The 23,413-nt window shown below is 40.2% G+C and overlaps 1 protein-coding gene across 1 annotated transcript; it reads right to left on the bottom strand.

Annotated features, from left to right (window-relative positions):
* Positions 1–789: 789 nt before the first annotated feature.
* On the bottom strand, positions 790–9,169 carry elf3 (E74-like factor 3 (ets domain transcription factor, epithelial-specific)). The gene is made up of 9 exons (XM_043716970.2): positions 8,988–9,169; positions 8,678–8,821; positions 7,662–7,892; positions 7,058–7,156; positions 6,081–6,197; positions 4,402–4,491; positions 3,532–3,648; positions 2,212–2,407; positions 790–1,679 (listed from the first exon to the last, which is right to left on the bottom strand). Exons 2-9 carry the CDS (start codon positions 8,814–8,816, stop codon positions 1,580–1,582), a joined length of 1,089 nt encoding a protein of 362 aa, XP_043572905.1. The 5' UTR covers positions 8,817–8,821; positions 8,988–9,169; the 3' UTR covers positions 790–1,579.
* Positions 9,170–23,413: the final 14,244 nt, after the last annotated feature.

Here is a 23,413-nt window from a genome sequence, read left to right as displayed (position 1 = left end):
GCTTCTTTCTCTTGGCTTATATTACCTGACTCCCTGGAGGAGATTTTTAACCTAGCAACCTCTCACAAGTATTCATTAGTCTCATAGTAATATGTGCATGCATGTTATTACCAGATAAGAAATCTGGTGCACCTATTGTACTCAAAGTGGAATCGCATTACTTATTGTCTTTGTACCCTTTCATTTACAACAGTGTCTCCATGGGTCTACTTCAATATTAAACTCAAAATTGACATGATGTTAGACGTATCAACTATCTTGGGTTAGTTTGAGCTGTCAAAACTCTGCTGATACTCATTATTCACTTTACTTATGACGGAAGAGCGCAACCAAATCATTCTAAAGAGGTGTTGCCCTAGATCCACTGCCAACACTTATTTTCCACAAAATAATGTGATGCACATTACTGCCCTCTTCAATCCCTATCACATTTGCTTCTACACTGATTTCTACAACAAGAATGTGTTGGTGAACACAAGCTTTTCAAAATAAACTTGTTTTAAAAAGTTGTATTTGAAAAAAATGTCATCCATAATCAATCTTGTTAACCCATTACATTTGAGAGATGGCGATTTAAGAAATCATCGGAAATTTGGCTTTTCTCTTCCTCCAACATGGCTATTTCTTAAGTGGGTAACTTGGGACACACAGGGCATAAAGCCAAAGTACTTGCAACACTGACAGAATTCCCATTCCAAGTAGAAATATTGCTGAGTGCAGAAGTATTAATATACACTCTCACGATACAATGTTGACCTAATTATCACTCATGTTGACCATTCAGAAAGGTTGGGATTTTAAAATTTGTTTTTATTTGCAAAATATCAATGTATTCCATAGGAAAATATAGTACATACAGATCCATAATTATAATGTTTAGAGACTTAAAATTTCTTACAAAATCCATTCAATCTATTTAGGGCATTTCACCCTTGTGTCTTCGTAACTCATATGTACAGTCACATTCCCGTGGAAATTGCACCAGTCCAGCTGAATAAGTTTCCAACATTTCAAATGGCCGTGAAGGAACATCAATAGACATTTATACTCAGACTTAGAGATTGATAGCCTTATTGCAAACACACCTCCATGCATAAGCAAGAAAACAAGTCCTGCAATGCAGCCACATTGTCCATATGTACACACCATTGAAGTATTGAACAAAGAGATTGCTTCTTGGAGCGGTTCATATTCACCCACTGCATCTGAAATATTTGCTGTACACTCAGTGAGTTTCAATCAAATAGCTTGTAGCATTATCCATAACAGTATAAATTGGTTTAATAACCTACTTTGGCCCAAATATAGGCTTACTATTTCAAGTGCCACCTTTATGACACACACTTCTGGCCTTGAAAGGCTGGAGTCTGATAAAATGTATAGAATTAAAAATGAAAAAAATGCTTCCACCTCCTCAAAAATTCATTACTTAATGCCCATGGAGCACATCTCCAAAATGGAGCAAGTTAGAAGTCCATTGCAGGCTTGATCATCTCACTCCAACTGATGGAATTTGTTTGCCAGCAAACATCTGTACTTTTAGCAAATGTATTTTAATATTAGAAGAAAGAAAATCTGATCATGCATCTCCAATTCTCCAACCACTCGAATTCTTTCCAAATTTGTAGACCAGCCTCCTCCCATCCACTCGCTCCAGGATTTCGCGTTTGTAATAGTACCTGTAAGAGAATGGGAACAAGTTGAGTGAATTACATTCCTGCATTTCTATTCATGGCTATTAAGGAAGTTGCTCAGCAACAGAGTGTTTGACTAGCCCTTAAATCTTCTGTCAAACCAAAATGGATAATAATTAAATTGTATACCATATAATTACCATCAAAGTGAATGCTCTCTTGTCACGGATCTATACGGATTGGATTCCATTGCAAAATCTCACTCCTCAAAATCATTCATCAACCAAGATGGCAGATAGTGATTGCACTGGTGCAAGCAGTAGGAGAGATGTCACAGTCCCTCCAAGTAGCATAATGCAGGTATTGGATACATATTCACCATTTTGTCAAGGCTACTGAGGAAAAGACTAAACCTCTATTTGATAACACTGCAAGAGTGCCTTCTTCATATGAAGTAAAGTGTTTCAAGGTGACAACTATGCTTGAGATAAACTAAGGTTATGGAATAGGAAGCTAAGGCTATGCAATAGGTCCCAGTGACACCAAGTTCAAAGCTAAACTGGGAAGATGTGCTTACCTCATGGCTCTGCTGAGCTTTTCATAGGTCATGCTGCTGTTCTTTTTCTTTTCACCCCAAAGTTGTGCGACAGCCTCAGACTTTAGAAACTTAAAGATTCCTTCTGACCGGTCTTCCCATTTCAAAAGGCCATTGTTGATCTCTGGATGAAGGAGGATATCCCTAATGAACTCCCAGAGGTGAGTGCCACGTGGGGCTGTAAAACACAATACACAGAGTTGAAGGTTGAAAGCAGTTAAATATACAGGCACAACAAATCCACAACAACTCCTGAAATGAGGGTTTTAAGAATAAAGATTGAATATCTAACAGTCTGATCTAGTCACCAATGGACAAAAACAAAATGCAAGTAATTTCATCAAAATAAAACTCCATCGTCACATAAAATCTTATTACAGCACCTCCAATTTGGAATACTTTAGTACAGAGTCTCAAAGTCAGACTGAAGGTCATTGACCTCAAACAACAATATTTTTCTCTTCACAGATAATGTTGGAAATACTAAGTAAATCTTACAGTGTCTGGATTTATCTCATCCAGAAGTGTTTTGCTTTTGAACAGGATTCAAGTCCTATCAGCTTAACCAAAATAACAAATTTTCTGCTCCAAAAACTAAAACGTCACTATTTGCACTGAATTATTTTGAAGGACATTGGTTGCAATTAGACATATGCCCTTCTGCATTGGCTGTTTCACGCAAACAGAATAACCAGTTCATCTAGTTTATGGGTGACAATGAAGTAAGACAATGATCGGAACAAATGTGATGCAAATCAGAAAAAAACAAACAGAAGGGACAGTGTCTGTGTGGTTAATAATTAAGGTACAGCTTTGATAGAGGTAAACAGCTGCTTAGGTTGGAGTCCAACAGGTTGAAATAAATCAATATTCAGGAAACTACATTTCTCTCATTTGAAGAGAAACTGATGGAAGATCCCATTTTAAAATGGTTGCCTTTTGAATGAGGATATTTAATATGTTTCTATTTCAGAGATTGGCTTGAGTACAAAGTAATCATTTGGCTGTGACATTGTCAGTCAGTGCACTCATTCTCCCAACCTTTCTCCATAGTTTTGAAAAATTTACTCTCTTAAAGACAGACAATCATCTACATTTAAAAAGACATTTGGATAAGTACATGAATAGGAAAGGTTTGGAGGGTTATGGGCCAAGAGCAGGCAAAACTGGTTTAGCTTGGGATCAGTTTTGCCATGGACTAGTTGGACCGAAGGGTCTATTTCTGTGTTGTATGACTCTATGACCTCTCTTTCAAAGGCCTCACATTTGATTAAATAGATTTTTGAGTTTAGAATCGCTTACAGTGTTTGTTTTTCTTGGTTTCTACAAAGTTCTTTTCTTCTCTGCCAAATTTTCTTGGTCTTCCTCTGCCTCGTTTCGGAGGATTGGAATCACCGTTTAAAATTTTAGGAAATCCTTCTAAAGTAATAAAAGTGAAAAGAATAAGAAAAATCAGCTCTGGATTATCTTCTGGTCAAACTGAAATACATGTTAGAATTGCTTGGATAGTGGCTTTACAAGTAGTAGTGAAAGGATCATTTCATATTAATTATCAAAATAATTAAATAGTTCTCAATCTCGAGCAAATGATGCATTAATAAGAAAAATAAAGATTCTGTCAAGGATATTGGCCAACTACTCAAACACTTAAGCAGTATAACATTTTTGTCAGGACTATTTAAGCAATGAATGTGACATAAATTTACATTAATAAACATTTATTGGGGCAGTGGGTTAGTACAGAGTCTTCTAGGATCTGGATTCAGGGCTAACTTAGAATAGCTGATGAAAGTTGGCTTCATATTAGTAGAGCTTCATATCAGCAAAACTAAACACCAACTCATTGATGAACATAGTCACAATCCTTTGGCTGTCACTAACCTGAGAGGATACCTTACAGTAATTGTAACAAAAATGATAGTTTTGAAAGAGCAAATACCCTGCAAGTCACAGAGGGTGGGTATTTAAACAGACTATTGTCAGACCATTCCTACTATGGCTGACGGCCTACATCAGAAAGAAAAGCAGTTTGAATAGTCAATTGAACAAAGTATATATTGTTTTCAAATCCCTCAACTCTACCCCTCTACCCAAAGATCATAAAGTGAACTGTAAATGCAAAAATAGCTGTATTCACTTATTGTCCTGAAAGCAAACAGCAGAAATGTTTACCATTTTGAGTTGCGTATTGAGTATGTGTTATGGAGGGATCAAAATCTGATTCACTTCCACCGGAGTCTGGAGAGTTAGGAGCTTGGGATCCTGCAAAACACCAACAACATAACACATTAGTGTTAAACTGTGCAACATTTATTAGCTAAGAGATAAAAAAGCTTTTAAAGTGAAGTGTGATGAACTATTTTCAATTAAATGATTTGAAATCTCCAAAGATCCAATTCTGTTTTGTAACATTACAACCACTGAAGAAAGGCATTGTGGAAATGACTGAGCTTTTAAACTCTTCCTAAAAATCACTCTTCCTACCCCCAAATACAGCAACAATTCAACTGAGCACCCCATTCAGTTGCCTGAGAGAGAAGGTGGAAGCTGGTAAACAGATTAACATGTGGGGTATGGAAGTGTTCCATTGCAAGCACATAATGATCTCCTAACAATTTTTAGATTAACTGCAGATACCATCTTGGTTAATCAAACACCAGGACTGATAATGGTCACAATAAACAAACAATCCAGACTGGGAGATGAATTCTGGTCATGTAGTGCAATGCTTGAACTCAAGGCTAGCACTAGGATTTAGTGCTCCATGCACCAAGAGTAGAGACTGGAAATCTTCAGAGTCAGGTGACCCTCTACCCAGACCGGTGAGATAATCCAAATTCAGCCACTTTAAAGCTGACTGGTGTCAAATGGAATCAAGTTACCGAAGACCCACCCCACTAGAAGCTGCTGGCTAGATCATGGCTGGGGCCTAGACATCCAGGATTTAGGGTGTGAAGTGGCAAAAAGCCTCCTTTCTTTCAGATCTCCCAAGTAAAAAGAAGAGGGTGACTTTCAGAAACCACCCATTTGCCAATCCATTCCTGCCCTTGATTGGGAGAAATGGAGACCTCCACTCTCCAGACCAAAAGACAAGTTGCCTAGGTTTCCCAGTTGGGAAGCAACCACTTCTCTTGTGATAAGGCAGCAGGTATATCAGGTCAAGGTGAGTTGAGGCCCTCAAATATATGCTAATTCATAGGGACTCAAACTGTAGGCACACTGAAGAGATCAAAGGTTATCCATGGACTTTCGCATTCAGCAGTTAATTGCTTAAGTGATCAGAAAGTTCCCTGGGAGAATTTTCCTAGTTATTCACTCTTCTTGCCAACTTCCCCCCATTTCCACTGAGGGGATAGGTGTGCCTTTTCAAAAAAAAAGCAATTAAACAAGTCAAAGTTAACTGCTATATTGATTCAGGAGAAAGTGGGGACTGCAGATGCTGGAGGTCAGAGTCGAAAAGTGTGGAACTGGAAAAGCACAGCAGGAAATGTTGATTCTCCTCCTCCTCGGATGCTGCCTGACCGACTGTGCTATTCGAGTGCCACACTTTTCAGCTCCTATATTGATTCATACAGGTAAACATACTCAATTCATTTAAAAAGAAATTTAGTATATGACGCAATGGCTTTTGGCAGTTTATTGTAAATTAAAGAACTTCAGTAAAATTGGTGGCTTTTTAACTAACTGGTGAGATTGTTGTACTCCAAAATGCTTTCAAAGAATGTACAGATTTTAATTTTAATATTGAGTTATCAGTCATTTGCCCATCGATCAACCATGAGCACCTTAGTGTTTATAGGAGGCTCAGATTACCATATACTTGTGTTGGAACTCTGTCACAGAATACTCACCTGGATTGGAGTCATCAACACTGTATGGAGAGGTGGGTGCAGATTCATAGCCAGGGTCACTGGGTGGGAAACCAGGCAAGGTTTTCCAATGGTCTGGTGACTCTAATTCATTCCAGGCTAAGAGCAAAAATACAAAGAGTTGCTTACACAAACAGCAGAGTAAAAGTCACCTATCCAAAAAAGTAAAATATAGTCATCACCTCAAGATTAAGAAGCGAGTGTGGAAATTCCCAGACAGTCATTCAGCCAAGGACACAGCAGTTGGCAGATAAGAGAGGGGTCAAATATCATTTGCTCTCATCTCAAATGGTGGTTAATTTAATTTTTATTGCCAGAGATAAGCAAATCTCTAGCAAAGGTGCCACTCATTCCTAAATCTGTCTCCTACTGGCAATCCAATGCAAATGAATTTGACTTGGTCAATGTATATTGAAGTCAGCAATACTGTGACTGTGCTTCCTAGCACACTTTTTTATGAGAAACTGGCAGGATTTAAGCTTCAAATCTGCACCCTCGAAACCTCCCAAACTTCACTGAGCTTTTAAAACTCAAGATTTGCTACACTTGCCCATGGTATGTAGATTTCACTTCTGCTCACTAATGTTAGCAAAAGAGAAAAAAAGCCAGTGTGTCCAATGGGCTCCCAGGCTTATACACATTAATTTGTTTGTGTAATAGTTAGGAACTATAAGCTCCATCTCTTACTCAGCTCACATTTCCTCCCGCACCATGAACCTTTGTTCTACAAGAACCACACATTATGTTCCTTTCTTTAAGTGACCAAGGGGCTTGGTCTCTCCTGTATACAAAAAGCTGGCACCAAACCATGAAGTCCCAGGATAAAATGTTCCCATTTACATTAGCTCAGAGCTCAAGTGCAGCCAGTAATACTCATGCAACACTGAACTGAAGACAATGGAGGCTGGGAATTCAGTTGGGAGAATCCTTTAAAAACAAAGGCTTTAAAATTAACTTACAAATTGCAGGGTCCAGAAACTTGTAGTCGCTACTGTCTTCTGGCAGGATGCTGGGCAAAAGGATGTCATTGAAGTCATCAGGCAGCATTAAATCAAAACCTGGCACCAACGGAAAAGGAAAGTTAATCTATATTTTAATCTTGGAAATTGTACATCAAAAATAAGTTGCAAGACTGTTAGGTCAGAAGAACAGACACCTAAAAAAAACCTTACCACAGCTATTTAGTTCATAAATTTTAAATAAAATTTCAATAACCAAAATGTTCATGCGAGTTGGTAATTAACTTTTGAAGTCGCTCACTAAAGCCACTCCTTTTTGTTTCCAGTTTATTTACAAGGCAATACAGTCATTGAGCACTAGCGCCACAGTCATTCTAGATCAAAAATAATCAACTGCGGGCTCCCCATATCTCTCAGATGGCAAGCTCACACTAGTCACTGAGTGAAGTCTACCAGTTGCTTCTTAGTTATGACTGTCCTCCCCTCGCCCAGTCCCGTTCAGTGTTTACACTGGGCATTTCCCCACAAGGTCAGAGACTATGCCCATGGATAAACAGACACTTTCCCTCGCAGATGGTCATCATACAATTGTTGCTTTACTTACTGTTTTTGCTTAAATCTTGATGGCTTTTGTACAGTTCTTCGCCCAGTGGACCAAAGATAGCTACCAACTGGCTCTTGGATAGTATCCGAAGAGTGCTTCCATCCATATCACAGAAGGACAGGTCGATATTATTGGCATCATACTTGTGCTTCTCAACATGGTAACTGATCCACTCCAAGACATGCTGCTTGCTCCACAACAGAGGATCCAGTTGAAACCAAGAGGTGGAATCTAGATATTAATTTTTAAAAATTAAAAAAAAAGAATACCCAGTGGCTAACCCACAGCTCAACAGGTGTGTAGCCTTGGAAAACCTTTCTCCAGAGTCAAGCTGGGAGTAACTAGCAAACATCGCTCATACTTACATCAACATCCCATTCTAAACAAACATGTACTTTGAACATTTTATTTCCTGAAAGCCAACATCTGGTCAATGATGGCTTTCCACGAAGCCGTGGGCAGGTCATTTTCGGTTGGGTGCTATGTCACAAACTTGCAAATCGGCAGGAAAATTTGAAAAAAAAAGCCTGAAATTGCTGGAGAAATTCAGCAGATCTAGGGCATCTTGGTCGAGAGAGAGGAAGCAAGAGTCTTCTTTTCGAGTCGGGTGAGCCTATGACTCTTGATCTTCTTTCTCGAGACACAGCCGGACATGCTGAGGTTCACCAGCAAGCTCTGCTTTTGTTTCAGATCCCCAGCAAAAGCGGCTCTTTGTTGATTTCACAGAAACTAATACCGCCCGAGGTAACTCCGGTGGGTGGCGCGCAATTACTATCAAAATCGTCCCAGTTTTGAAATTAGCGATCGGTTTTAGTTAAATCTTGGAAACAGCTGAACAAACAAATCGCAGAAAGTGAGGGGGATTATCCTGAGCACTCGGGAACCGTTGGTCTGATTTATCTCACGCTGTATACCAAGACATATATACATATATTTTAAAAAAGACAGTAATTTATCTAAAATATAATATTTCAAGCTGTATTTCTTTCACTCAGTTGCCTCTCTCTCTCTCTTACCGAGCAGGTCTGTTGGTAACATTGGGCTGGGAAACTGTTCCTTAACTCCCGTGGAGAGAAGCTGATTCTCTTCTGTTTGATACATGGAGCGCATCACATCCGTCAGAATATTCCCAATCCCATAGGTTGAAGCCATCATAACTCCTGAAGACAGGGAAGGTGTATTAAAATCCGGACCATGTGTAGACCTCAAACATCACTCAGAGAGAAAGCGAGAGAGAAAACTTAACGCATGCTGAAATTGAGTGAATTTTAATCGGTTTCATAGCCGCAGCCTGCTTTTGCACTCCCCCTGCACGGTCATACCTACCTTGAAGATCCGCTCAAAAGCAGGAGTTGTAATCCGCACCTTCAGAAGAGCTGGGGGTGTTTGTTTTATATGTCTGCGCCCTGATTGATTGAAGATTCTCACATCCACACCTACACCTGCCGTTTACCCGAACTGCTACCTGGTTGCCACTTTATATAGAAATCGCTTGGAATTTCTTCAGGCAGAAACTCCACCTTCAGGGGAATTCCTACCTGAGCCAGGGCCACGGTCACCGAGGACAGATTTGCATAAAGAAGGTGAGGAGGGAGATGGAGAAAACGCATTACATTATACACCTGGAAGTTGGCCAACTCGCCAAGCTACTGCCGGGAAACCAGATCCCTCCCATTAATCATTGCCAGCAAACTCTAACCCACAGGTTTTGTAATGATTTCAGATAATGTGCCAAATATTAAGGCTTTATCGCGGGGAAAGTTGCAGGGTTGCGATTAAAGCGCGAGTCGGGTTTGTTTTCCAATTCTTTCGAACTGGAAGCTTGCAAAATGGTAAACACTGCAGAGCCGTGAGGGCAAGTTCAGTGTGGGAGTCGCCCCGCTCCCACTAGTACAGCTTCTTGGCTCCGGTGTGTGTGCGTGTGTGTGTGTGGAGACTCTGACTCAGCGCACACGTTTTTTTTTATTTTGCAACGGAGCCAAGTTGAGGTTACACCTGCTGCAGTACCGGCGAACAGGTGGATGCTGCTACAAGTTGTTTTCTGCTGCCCCCGTCTGATCTCTGTGGAAGAAGCGCCTCTGTGCTGACTGCTGGTGCTGTTCGATTTGAGGCAAGAGTTGGCTGATGCTCTGCATAATCATGAAATCATTGATCTGTACCTCACCCTCATTTAGCCGCCTTGCTTTGTAAAGAAAACCCCTGTATTGAAGACCTCACCTGCACCTACAGATTTTGTACCTACACCTAAGAGAATTGCAGAGTTCCACTATCATTCATGTGAAAACCCATTTCCTAATTTCACTCCTAAATGGCCTGGCTGTAGTTTTAAGATTGTTCTTGAGTCCTTATCTGAGAAAATATTTTCTTCAAATCTATCCAATCAAACACTTGATACACCACAATCAGACTGTCCCTCAATCCTGGGACCTGGTAAGATGGTGGAATTTGAATTCAGTAAGTATCTAGAATTAAGAGTCTGATGATGACCCTGAATCAATTGGTGATTATTGGAAAAACCCATCTGGTTCACTAATGTCCTTTAGGGAAGGAAACTTCCATCCTTACCTGGTCTGGTCTATATGTGGCTCCAGACCCACAGTAACATGGCTGATTTTTAAACTACCCTCCGGGCAATTAGGGATCGGCAATAAATGCTACCTAGCCTGTGACACCCTTGTCCTGTGAAGGAATAAATCTATACTTAGTTATGCTAAATAAGCAATAAATATTGCCTAGGATATTCCTAGAACTTCTCAGATCATCTTTAAAATAGTAGAATAGGATTTTTCACAGACACCTGAAAGGGCAATGTGGCTGCAGATTAACAGCTCAGATAAAGGACATCCCTTCTCACTCTGCTCACTCCCTCCCCTACACTAAAGTGTTAGTACAGATTATGTTCTCCAGTATCTGGAGTGGGGCACTACCACTGAGCTACACTGGCACCTAGAAACATAGAGCATTTTGAGAAGTGTCATTTGACACGACAACTATTACCAACTGGAAAAACAATTAAGGTGGAACTTCCTGAACTTTTGACCTGTTTGCTCAGCAGGGACGGCTATTTGCTTGCTCACATGTACAGGTCAACGTAAACAATCAATCCTCTCAATTATTATCAACTTACCTTGAAACTTAAAAATAGAAACATTTACATTTCAGCCCAAGGTTGTCCATGAAGCTGTTTCATTATGAGTTATGTTGACTAAGTATTTAAAAGAAGCAAGCAAGATAATTATGCTACAATATGCAACAAGGCTTTGATATCTGTGTTGTTCCGTGGTTTCTGTGTAACTCTTCCAGATGGAATGATAACAAAAAGCACAAAAAAACCCTACAAATACACATGTCAGGCTGGTCATTAAGAAGAAAAATAGTTGATGTTTAGATTAGGTGTCAGTTGTTAGGTTAGAAGAGCATATGCCTCTGAATCAGAAGGTTAAGTTAGGCCATTCCAGAGACATAGAACATAGAACATAGAACATAGAAGAATACAGCGCAGTACAGGCCCTTCAGCCCTCGATGTTGCGCCGATCCAAGCCCACCTAACCTACACTAGCCCACTATCCTCCATATGCCTATCCAATGCCCGCTTAAATGCCCATAATGAGGGAGAGTCCACCACTGCTACTGGCAGGGCATTCCATGAACTCACGACTCGCTGAGTAAAGAACCTACCCCTAACATCTGTCCTATACCTACCCCCCCTTAATTTAAAGCTATAAATTAACAGCTGAAGCTGTTGTGCTGTGCAAACTTGGTGCTGTGCCATCAGAGAAGCTATCTTTCAGATGAGACTCTAAGCCAATCCACACCTTCCTTCTCAGGTGGATGTAAAAAATCCTGTTGCACAATTTTGAAGCGCAGGATGGAAGTTCAACCTGGCTATGTTTACTTGTACTGCAACACTAGGGGGGGCACCTCTGGAACATGTGCAGTTCTTCATAGAATCCCTTCAGAGTAGAAAGAGGCTCAACAAGTCCACACTGAACCTCCAAAGAGTGACCGACTCCGACCCATTCCCCTACGTTATCACTCTGCATTTACCCCTGACTAATGCACCTAACCTACACATCCCTGAACACTATGGGCAATTTAGCATGGCCAATCCAACTAACCTGCACATCTTTTGATTGTGAGAGGAAACTGGAGCACCCAGAGGAAACCCATGCAGACACAGTGGGAATGTGCAAACTCCACACAGAAGTTCCCAAAGCTGGAATCAAACCTGAGTCCTTGGCACTGTGAGACAGCAGTGCTAACCACTGAGCCACCATGCCACCCACAGTGTGGTTGGAATGGGTTGTATGTTTTGCCAGTACTTTTATGATAGAGTGAGTGCAAGCGTTCAGTTCCTTTATGTTGTAACAGGAACAGTTCTGAGGCAGGTATACTTACTTCTGTCTGAGTATTGTGTCTCAAAGGATTTCACCTCTAAGGTACTTTCCTTGATAAGTATATCATCAGACTGTTTTAAACAACAATAAAAGAAAGCAAAACAAGCAGACTGAACATAATTTTCTCCAACCACATTTATCTGTTGGCCGGCTTCCCTCTCATTTGTACTCATACTTGTTATCTACTCATACCTCACTAAACAACTATTAACTATGGCATGGTGAACTTTGGTAAGCAGACAACGATAAAAATCAATAAAACATTTATTTCTTGCATTAAAGCCAACCATTTAGCAGTGCTGTGATCTTTAAAGAAAGGACTCATTTGAAATTACAAGCTTATCAAAATATTTTTCTTTATAAATGAATGAAGAACTAAAATAATCACTGCCATCATGACTTATACATCATAAAGATTTTGTACTTGCCAGTCAACAAAGGTTGAAGACAGCGCCCCTGTAAAATATACTTCAAAGTATTGTAAAGAATGAAGGAATCTTGCTTATATTTTAATAGAGCTTGCATCATGTCATTTACGTACTACAGATTTGTTAAATAAATATCATTCACAAACATTGAACTGTGAGTTTTTCTTCATGAGATGTGAATGCATTGTTGTTGCAACTCAAATGCCCGAAATTCTGAAAATCGTGATTCATTAAAAAGGCGAAATAATATTTACATTGTTTGAAATAAAAACAGAAAGTGCTCTTAGTTATCATTTGCAAAGAGACAAGATGAGTTTTGATGATCTAGGTGTGACCAACTTATCAGATCTGTCTTGTTTGTTTTTAAAACAACAAATAGATGGACACAGTGCCCTTTCGAAGCATTAGTGTTCACATGACTCTGGTCGCTGTTAACATACAATTCCAGCACATCCAGAGCCTGGTAACATACAAAACTAAACTACATCCAAGTGAGAATTGGGGAAAATGCAAATTTTCTCCAATAACCCTATAGAAACTGAGATTGTTCTCCTTAAAGCAAAGAACATTGTAAGTTTAATAGGTGTTCAAAATCAGGAAGGTTTTAGATGGAGTTGGTAAATAGTGTTTGTTTCCATTGGAAGGGGTGTTTGTAACCAGTTTTCACAGAATTAAGATAATTGGCAAAATGAGGAGAAATTATTTTTACACACATCAGTTGTAGTGATCTGGAATGCAATGTCTGAAAAGGTGTTTGAAGGAGATTTAATAGTATTTTTGTAAAGGGAATTGCACTTGCAGAGTCTTAGAGGTATTATGGCACAGGAAAGGCCATTCAGTCCATTTAGCTCATGCTGAGTACGCGTAGAGCAATCCAGTCAGCTCCATTCCACCTTTCTATCCCTGTAGCTCTGCAAACTAACTTTCCACAAGTGTGACTTAATATATTTTTAAAATCATTGCTTATCTCTGCTTCAACTACTCTCATGGGCAACAGATTCTAGGTTGTTACCACTCATTATGTTAAGGGGTCCTCCTTGACATCCCCTTCCCAAACCTTAAATCAGTCTCCTAACTCTGGTACGATCAGCTCATGGCAACAGTGTTTCCTTATCTAAATCATCATGTACACTTATATCGAATCTCCCCTCAATCTCCTTTTCACCAAGGAAAACAATCCAATCTGACCTTGGAGCTAAAAGCTTTCATCCAAGGGACTGTTCAAGTAAATCTCCTCTGCAACCTCTAAACAGCCCTCACTTCCTTCATACAGCCAAGAAACTAGCACTTGATGCAATTCTGTCACCAAAGGCTTTGTTACAAGAAACGTTGAAACGTAAACTTTGTAGAGCTAAGGGGGAAAGAAAAGGGGAGTGAGATTAATTGGACAGCTCAGGGGCCAGCACAGGTACAAAGGGACCAAATGGCCTTGTTCAGTACTAGACAATTCTATAGACTATGAGAACCAAAAGAACTGCAGATGCTGGAAATCAGCAAAAAAATCAGAAATTGCGGGAAAAGCTCAGCAAGCCTGGCAGCAACTGTGGAGAGAAATCAGAGTTAATATTTTGGGTCTGAGGAAGGGTCACTGATCCCGAAAAATTAAATGATTTCTCTCCACAGATGCTGCCAGACCTACTGATTTTTTCCAGCAATTTCTGTTTTTGTTGCTCCAGGAGAGATTCTGTCAGTTGGAACATGCTTGAACATTCACCACCCGCAGGACCTTGTGTATGGTGTGCAAGAAATACAAAAACACAAGACGAATTAGCTTTATTGTCATGTACTCACATGAGTACAGTGGAAAGTTCACAAGTTGCCACTTACAGTGCCATCTTAAGTACCAAGGTGCCTAATTACAGATTGTTAAGTACAAATTCTTGGGGGGAAAGATTTTAGAAAAAAAAGTCCAGTAATAAATTAGAAAATTAAAGAAGTAAGAGTTCAGAATAGCAGTCTTTTCAATCCAGACGTTCACCTCGAGGCTGGGAGTTTGGAGTCAAGTCCATATTGAGGCCAGACGTCTGAGTCCATGCTGAGGCTGGAAGTCAGGAGTAGAGCCCATGCTGGCGCTGGGAGCTTGAGTCTATACTGCGGCCAAGTGTTGTGGTGGGAGATTTGTTCCATTAGTGCCCAACTAATGCACAAGGTTGTAGGGATCATTTTGCAGCATTAGTTTAATCACAGAGAAAGCTTTCTGTCTGTTTACTTCTGATATTTACTGTGGGGATTAGAGTGTGGCTTGTGTGTTTGCTCACAGCACAGCCCCAAAAGGGTCCACCGAGTTAGGCTGCACTCCTCCCAAAATATTTGAATAGGTTGTACTGCATATTATCAGCACATCTGTGCCAAAAAGGATAAAATATTTAACACCAAAACAATGGAGATAAAAAATAAGTAAAATTTTAAGAATTATTAATATGGGTTAAAAAGTAACAGAATAATAATAATAATACTGAGCCCCAGATCATATCTCACAGATCGACTGAAGACAAGGAGAAAATGAGGCCATTGCAGGTGAGAGTGAAAGCATTGCCAGGAGGTCAGCAAATGGGAAGTAGGAAATGGCAGAGGAACTGAATAGTCTTTATTGTGAACATATCACCAGCATACCAGAATTTCATGAGAGTCAGGGAAGGGGGAAGTGAGTATAATGGCTATCGTTAAGGAGAAGGTTCTGGGAAACTGAAAAGGTCTGAAGGTGGATAAATCACCTGGACCAGATGGACTACACCCCAGAGTTCTGAAGGAGATTGGTGAGGCATTGGTGGTGATCTTTCAGGAATCACTGGAGTCAGAAAAAGTCCAAACAAATTAGAAATGGCTAATGTAACACCCGTTCAAGGAGGAGGAAAAGGCAGAAGACTGGCAATTATAGGCCAGTTAATCTGACCTCAGTCATTGGTAAGGTTTTAGAGTCTATTAAGAATGAAATTATGGAGTATTTGGAAGTGTATGGTAAAACATTGTCAGCATGGTCTCATCAAGAGGAGGTAATGCCTGACAAATCTGTTAGAATTCTTTGAAGAGGTCATGAGTTAGTTAGACAAAGGAGTGCCAGTGGACATGATCTATTTGGATTTCCAGAAGGTCTTTGACAAGGTGCTATGCAGGAGGCTGCTAAATAAGGGAAAACCCATGCAATATACTGGCATGGATAGAGGATTGGATGACTGGCAGAAGGCAGAGAGTAGGGATAAAGGAACTTTTTTCAGAATGGTAGCCAGTGACTAGTGGAGCTCACCAGGGGTCAGTGCTGGGACCACAACTATTCACATAATACATTAATGATAGAGACAAGGGAACTGAGGGCCATGTTGTTAACCTTTCAAATGGCACAAAGGTAGTTTTGAGCAGGCAGGGAGGCTGGGGAAGGACCAGGAAAGGTTAGGAGAGTGAGCAAAAAGTGGCAGATGGAATAAAATTAGGAAAGTGTGAGGTTATACACTTTGGTGGGAAGAATAGAGGTATAGACTATTTTCTCAATGGGGCAAGACTTCAGAAATCTGAAGGGATTTAGGAGTCCTAGTTCGGGATTCTCTTAAGGTTAACATGCAGGTTCAGTTGGCAGTTAGGAAGGCAAATACAATGTTAGCTATCATTTCAAGAAGGCTAGAATACGAGAGCATGGATATACTGCTGAGACTGTATTAGGGTCTGGTCAGACTGCAGTTGGAATATTGTGAGCGGTTTTGGGCTCTGTATGTAAGGTAGAATGTGCTGGCATTGCAGGGGGTTCAGAGGAGGACTACAAGTATAACCCCAGGGATGAAGGGCTTGTCATAGGGAGCGATTGAGGTCTCTAGGTCTGTACCTAGAAGGATGAAATTGTGGGGGATTTGATTGAAACTTACAGAATACTGAGTGGGCATAGCGAAGATATTTCTATGAGCAGGAGAGACTGGGACACGAAGGCTCAGCCTCAAAGTAAAGAGATGATGCTTCAAAACTGATATGAGGGGGAATTTCTTCAGCCAGAGGGTGGGGAATCTGTGGAAGTCATTGCTGCAGAGGGCTGTGGAGGCCAAGTTATTAAGTGCATTTAAGACAGAGATAGATAGGTCCTTGATTAGTAGGAGGTCAAGGGTTACCAGGAGAAGGCAGGAGAATGGGGTTGAGAAATATCTCAGCCATAATCGAATGGTGGAGCAGATTTGATAGGCCGAGTGGCCTAACTGTGCACCTATATCTTATGGTCTTTTTATGGTCTCATGATAACTTATGTACATGCTGCACTTCTTTAGACTTGTGGTTATGCCACTTGGTTTATAATCCAGAGAACATCAACTCAAATTTCTCCAAAATATTAATTCAGTGTTTTAAAGAAAGCTGCAAATGCAAGTCTGAAGAGAGTAATAGTGAAGATGAAGTGATGTGTGGTGACTATGGGAAGCTAGAGGGCATAATTGTGAGCAACTGAATATATCCGTTAGTGTGAGTGTGGCAGTGTGTGTATCTATGTTATATATAGGTGTTTCTGAGTATGATTGTGTGTATGTGTGAGTGAATGAGTGCGATGATTTATATCAATGATTTAGATGTGAACATAGGAGATATAGTTAGTAAGCTTGCAGATGACACCAAAATTGGAAGTGTAGTGAACAGCGAATAGGTTACCTCAGAGTAAAATTGGTTCTTGATCAGATGGGCCAATGGGCTTAGGAATGGCAGATGGAGTTTAATTTTGATAAGTGTGTGGTGTTGCATTTTAGAAAGGAAAATCAGGGCAGCACTTATACACTTTGGCCTTAGATGCAAGATTTTACCCAATCTCTATACCAATGACTTGCTGCTCCAGTTCCCAATCCCCCACCACACTAGTTTAACTGCTCCCACTATTAAACCTCCCTGCCAAGATATTGTTGCTCCTCCAGATTAGGTACAACCCATCTGTCTTGTACAGGTCCCACATTCCCTGGAAGATATCCCAATGATCCACATATCTAAAGCCACCCCCTTACACCAGGTCTTTAGCGATGTGTTCAATTTTATTCTGTCTCTGTTTTTTAGTTTCCTACCTAACTCCCTAAATTGTCATCACTCTTCTCACCTCGTCATTTGTGCCAATATGGACAATGACTTCTGTCTGTTTACTGTCTCATTTCATGATGCCCTGTACCCACTCTTGATGAGGACCTTTGACAAGCAAGTCAAAAAGGTCTTGGCACTTCAAATAATGGTGTTTGATTAATTATGTATGTGTCCAATGTAGTGCTTGTTCATTGACCTCTGTCTTTAAGGGATGCGACTATTAAATTGACCAACACTGAGTGAATGTTCACGTGCTTTAGAGTACTTTATCCAATGCATAAAATCCTCTTCTAAACATATTGAGAACTTAATATTAAATGGATTACCTAGACACTGTATTTGAGTATTACAATAAAAATCCAGTGATTTTTTCATATGTTTAAAAAATCGTCGATTTCTCTGATTCAAACTCTATTCAAAGTCTGAAGATTTGGATCAGATCACTGGACATCTGGTCAGGCAATTTCAAAGAGTCTATTGTCTTGACATCTGTCAGAGCTGCTTACTCCTGTTTGTAATTTAGGCACATGATCTCAAAGTTCCACTAATGGAGCTGATTTATGACAAGTCTTTATGTAGATGTAGATAGGACAATGTGGCTTGTTGCGTTGAAAGTTTTAAAACATGGTGCTGCCTCATGAACTTTGTCTCATGTGGGAGTTTACCAAAGGTAAATAATTTCACGCAGATTCCAAACAGAAAGTCTACAAGTCTGAAGAGTGGAAATGCAGCTTCTTTGTTTGCAGGATCTTGGTGATAAAAATTCATCAACCAGGAGACAGGAAGGAAAGACAGAAAGAGAAAAGGAAAAGTGAACAAGAGATAACACAGAGGCACAAGAGACTGAGGGAATGAGAAATCCACATGCATGTATGCCTATTCATTCCATGCACAATAGACTGAGTGGAACCAGTTCATCCACTCATGGGTCACTGCTCATTATACATTATAATGATGTTGTGAAACAGTGAACACTCCTTTGCATTTTATAGTCGGGAAGTGGGGGAAAGACAGTGTTTCCCCCTACTCCGCTTTGAAATTCTGTTTACTTGTGTCACCTCCCTGTCCTCAAGTGTTCACAACATAACTAACTCCCAGCCACCTTTTCAAATGGATGTTTTTTACTATTTAATTTGTAAACTAATCCAAAACGAATGCTAATTACCTATTGTTACCTTTTCCCAATGTTCTAATGTCTAACCCTGTCACCTCACCCTCAGCTATCCAAAATATAAACCTATGATCTGGGACGAGATGTAAAAATGCCGTTGCCACACACTAACTATGTCTTCACAGTGGTCCGTGATCCAAACATTTGTATAGGCTCAGACGCAGCTCCCTTTTAGCTTTCATGCGTTTCAATCTAAAAATAACCAGCAGCACGGCTTTATGTTTTAAATGAGATAAAATGTTGGCTTATTACATAATAATTGTTGAAAGTTCCATGAAGTAAAAGGTGGAAAAGTATTTGCTAAAATACAGGCACAAAAGATTTAAAGTAAGGATTAAAAATTAGATAATTCCCTACAATCATTGCACATCTAGCGTGCTTTAGGATTTTACTTAGATTGAAATTTGAAGTCTGCTTCAACAGCTGCAATTGCTTTGGTAGTTGTGTGGTTAGAGATTTCCTTTGTAAGTGACCTCAGTAAGAACAATGGCTTCAGTGAGCGAGTGAAGGCCCTTTTTCCTCACTGACTCTATCAGCATGACATATTTATATTACCTGGATTCCTTTTCAGCAGAACAAGGAGAACTTTCCTGGGTAATTCCTGGTAACAGAGAAAAAACTCAACTCTCACATGCTGTTACCAGTTAGTTTAGAATCATAGAATCTATAGAGATTATGATGAAGTCAGCCAGGTGGACCTCATTGAATATGAGTTCCCTGACTGGAGCTGTTAACATGGTCCAATCAGGGAACCCTGGCTGACAGATAAAAACAGCGGTGTCAGAGGTTCTGCTCATTCTGAGAGCTGACTCTGAGGAAGCCAGACCAGTGTCAAGTACTATGCACATTTAAACAAAGGGTGATTTGGTGATAGGATACCGGCCTTTGTGGAGTTATTTCAGAATCCCTACGGTGTAGAAACAGGCCATTTGGGTCATTGAATCTACACCAAACTTCTGAAGAGCATCCCATTGAGATTCAGCCCCCTACCGTATCTCAGCAACCCCGCATTTACCATGGCCAAAATGCACATCGTTGAACTGTGGAAGGATACTGGGGCATCCAGCGGAAACCCACGTGGTTTATCTGAAGGTCATGGCTGGTGCTGTCTTCTCCTAAGATCTGTGCACAAAACAATTGTTCATAATCAGCTTATTGTACCCCTTAAAATTTCAAAATGGCTGCCATTCCAAATTGTCATATCATACTTCATATGAGGTATTTGGTTAGCCCAAGTCTAGAGCTTGGCGCCATCCATTGTTGTTTGACTAAAGTAATTAACTTTTTGACTGTGTCAACCATTAACTTGAATGGCTCTCATTCCTTCAGGCTTATGGTTAGAAAGGAATGTTATCTTGCTCGGCAACCTTTTACCAAAACAGGAATCTGTCTTCTGCAGTTTTATTTACAAAATATATAAAGTAACTACACATTTCTGACAAGAGACATGTTTTCCCTTTTAAAATGCATTTTTAAAAAATCCAGTCTCAACTGCCATTGTTAAAACTAATGGTTTGGTCATTACAGTATTCCTATTTGTCAGATATTACTGTTTGTAAATTGGCTCAATTACATGACTATACCTCAAAAGAACTTCATTAGAAGTTAACAGCTCTGGGATATCCTAAGGTTTTAGAAGGAGTTAAAGAAATACAGACACTTTCTTTCAACAAAAAGTAATCACTTCTCCAATTGTAAATAAAGGGAATCAATCTGCATACACAATGCTAAAGATCACACAACACCGGGTTATAGTCCAACAGGTTTAATTGGAAGCAATTGGGCGGCACGGTGGCACAGTGGTTAGCACTGCTGCCTCGCAGCGCCAGAGACCCGGGTTCAATTCCCGACTTAGGCGACTGACTGTGTGGAGTTTGCACGTTCTCCCCGTGTCTGCGTGGGTTTCCTCCGGGTGCTCCGGTTTCCTCCCACAGTCCAAAGATGTGCAGGGTCAGGTGAATTGGCCATACTAAATTGCCCGTAGTGTTAGGTAAGGGGTAAATGTAGGGGTATGTGTGGGTTTCGCTTCGGCGGGTTGGTGTGGACTTGTTGGGCCGAAGGGCCTGTTTCCACACTGTAATCTAATCTAATCTAATCTAATCACACTAGCTTTCGGAGCGACGCTCCTTCATCAGGTGATTGTGGAGGGCTCGATTGTAACACAGAATTTATAGCAAAAATTTGAAGTGTGATGTAACTGAAATTATACATTGAAGAATTGAAGAATTTAAGTTACATCACACTGCAAATTTTTGCTATAAATTCTGTGTTACAATCGAGCCCTCCACAATCACCTAATGAAGGAGCGTCGCTCCGAAAGCTAGTGTGCTTCCAATTAAACCTGTTGGACTATAACCTGGTGTTGTGTGATTTTTAACTTTGTACACCCCAGTCCAACACCGGCATCTCCGAATCATGCATACACAATAATCTTGAAATTGGATAAACGTAGTAAACAGCACTTTGCTAGAAAAGGGCACTTGCAAAATTCATTAGTTTAACTTGGAATATACCTTTGAGTTGAATATGACATAGTGCATGAAAGGACACATTTAGGGGAACAATTCATTGCGAAGGGGAAAGGAGGGTAATTCTATTGTTAGGAGATGTTACAGAGGTAGGGAGAGGTGAGGCCATGGTGGTATTGAAGCACAAACGTACAGAATTTAAATTGGTGGTTTTAGGTGAGGAGTGCTTACCTCAGTGAAGACAAGGAAAGACAGGTAAGGAAGAAGATCTGATTTAAATCGTAGCTCTGAGAGGAGGAAGGACCTGAATGGTTGGAATCTTCCCAGCCCCATGGAAGGAGGCTGGAGGCCAAATGAGTGTAAAATCTGAAGAAGGTGCATCAGGTCAGCTCCCTGACACATTTTCACTTCCACATATGAAAGCCTGTGCTGCAATGTAAGGTAACATCTTAACCTTTCAACAAGAACCTCCGATTCCTGTCAGGACTTTTGGCCACAAAAGGAGTGTTGATGAGATGGTTCAGTGAGCTGCTAGAAAGGCTGCAAATCCCCCCAATATTTCCCAAAAGGAAAAGAAAGCGTATATTTAAAGATATGCTGTAGAAATATCCAAGTGATCTTGCACAATACCAGATGATCAGACAGTACAGTCATAGAGTCATAGACATGTCCAGCAAGGAAACAGACCCTTCGGTCCAACCCATCCATGCCAACCAGACATCCCAACCCAATCTAGTCCCACCTGCCAACACCCTCCAAACCCTTCCTATTCAAGGAAGCCAATGAGACCATCTGCAGGGCAAAGAATCTCCCAATTAAACTCACTGTATACCGTTTACATATAATTCACAAACTCACACATGGGCCAATAGCTTCTCTATTCGGACCCGAAAATTCTGGTTCACTTCAACTTATTTTGGAAAGTATCTCAAAACTTTGAACATTATGTAAAGGAAGTTGTTTCAAACTGCTACAATGCAGTGGCAAGCCAAGCAGTATATTGCACTAACAGGATGGGCCACTTGTTCAAAAAGACATTGTCACATACAAAGTTGTGCAATGCCTAAATGTTATTGTTTGTGTGAAGTACATAAGCAGTATGTTCTAACAATTGGCTAACCAAATTGAATAATATGTTCTTCTGGCTGGTTGTAATCGGTAAGAGTATAGGTGGCATTTAACCAGCCAACTTGCAAAACTCTAATGTGTTTTAGTGATTGGGTGTCCCTTGCTGAATAATCCTGAGTGTGCTCATAGCTAACAACCAATTAAAGGTGATCAGTTGAGTTCATAACGTAGTTTATTTATGTTTGCTAAAAGCAACATCCACTCATACACAGGAACTCATTCCCTGAAAACAAAAGGAAAACATTCAAGTTTTGCACATTCTTGAATTACCCTGAAGCTTGGGGAGTCCATAAATCTTCAACCAATCAGAGCTGACCTGTCAATAGATCAGCAACACTTTCTCCTGTAGTTTAAATGGTTGTAGTCTTTTGAAATTTGACAATCTTCCATTGTTTCTGGTAAATTCAAGATGAAACATTTCAGCATCATGACTCTTGTTTAAGGTACCTTTGAAGTATTCTCATTGTTATAATACAGGAAATATGGCAGCTAATTCATGTGCTGTACTATATTTAGGAGTAAATGTTAGACAGGAGATCAGGGATAACTCCCTTCTTCCTCCTCAAAAGAGTGCCATGGGATGTTTTAAACCTACCTGAGCAGAAAGATCAGGTATCAATCGAACATATCATTCAAATAAATGGCATCTCTAATATCAGATTAAAAGTGGAGATGTTTACTGATGATGGGACAATGTTCAGCACTGTTCACAACTCCTCAGTGATCGAAGGAGCCTGGGTTCATATGCAACAAGCATTAAACAAATGACAAGTAATGAAAGTGCTCACCAATGACCATCTTCAACAATAAAGAATCTAACCATCCTAACATTCAACAGCATTACATTTACTGAATTTACCACTGTGTCTGTAATTCCCCCCAAAGTGATACAGCATCCCAATTTGGAGTTATATTGTTATTCCATAAGATACAGGAGTAGAACTAGCCCATTGAGTCTTCTCTACCATTTGATCATGGCTGATCATGTATCTCAACCCCTCTCTCCTGCTTTCTCCCTGTAATCCTTGAGCCCTTTACTAATCAAAAACATATCTACCTCTGTCTTAAATACAGTCAACGCCTTGGCCTCTGCAGCCCACTGCAGCTGTGAGTTTCATAGAGTCACCAC

The sequence above is a fragment of the Chiloscyllium plagiosum genome, unplaced genomic scaffold (assembly GCF_037043375.1).
Source record: "Chiloscyllium plagiosum isolate Xiang-an unplaced genomic scaffold, Cpla_swu_hap1 HiC_scaffold_26, whole genome shotgun sequence".
Lineage (NCBI taxonomy): Eukaryota > Metazoa > Chordata > Chondrichthyes > Orectolobiformes > Hemiscylliidae > Chiloscyllium > Chiloscyllium plagiosum.
This window is presented reverse-complemented; position numbering and strand designations above follow the sequence as displayed.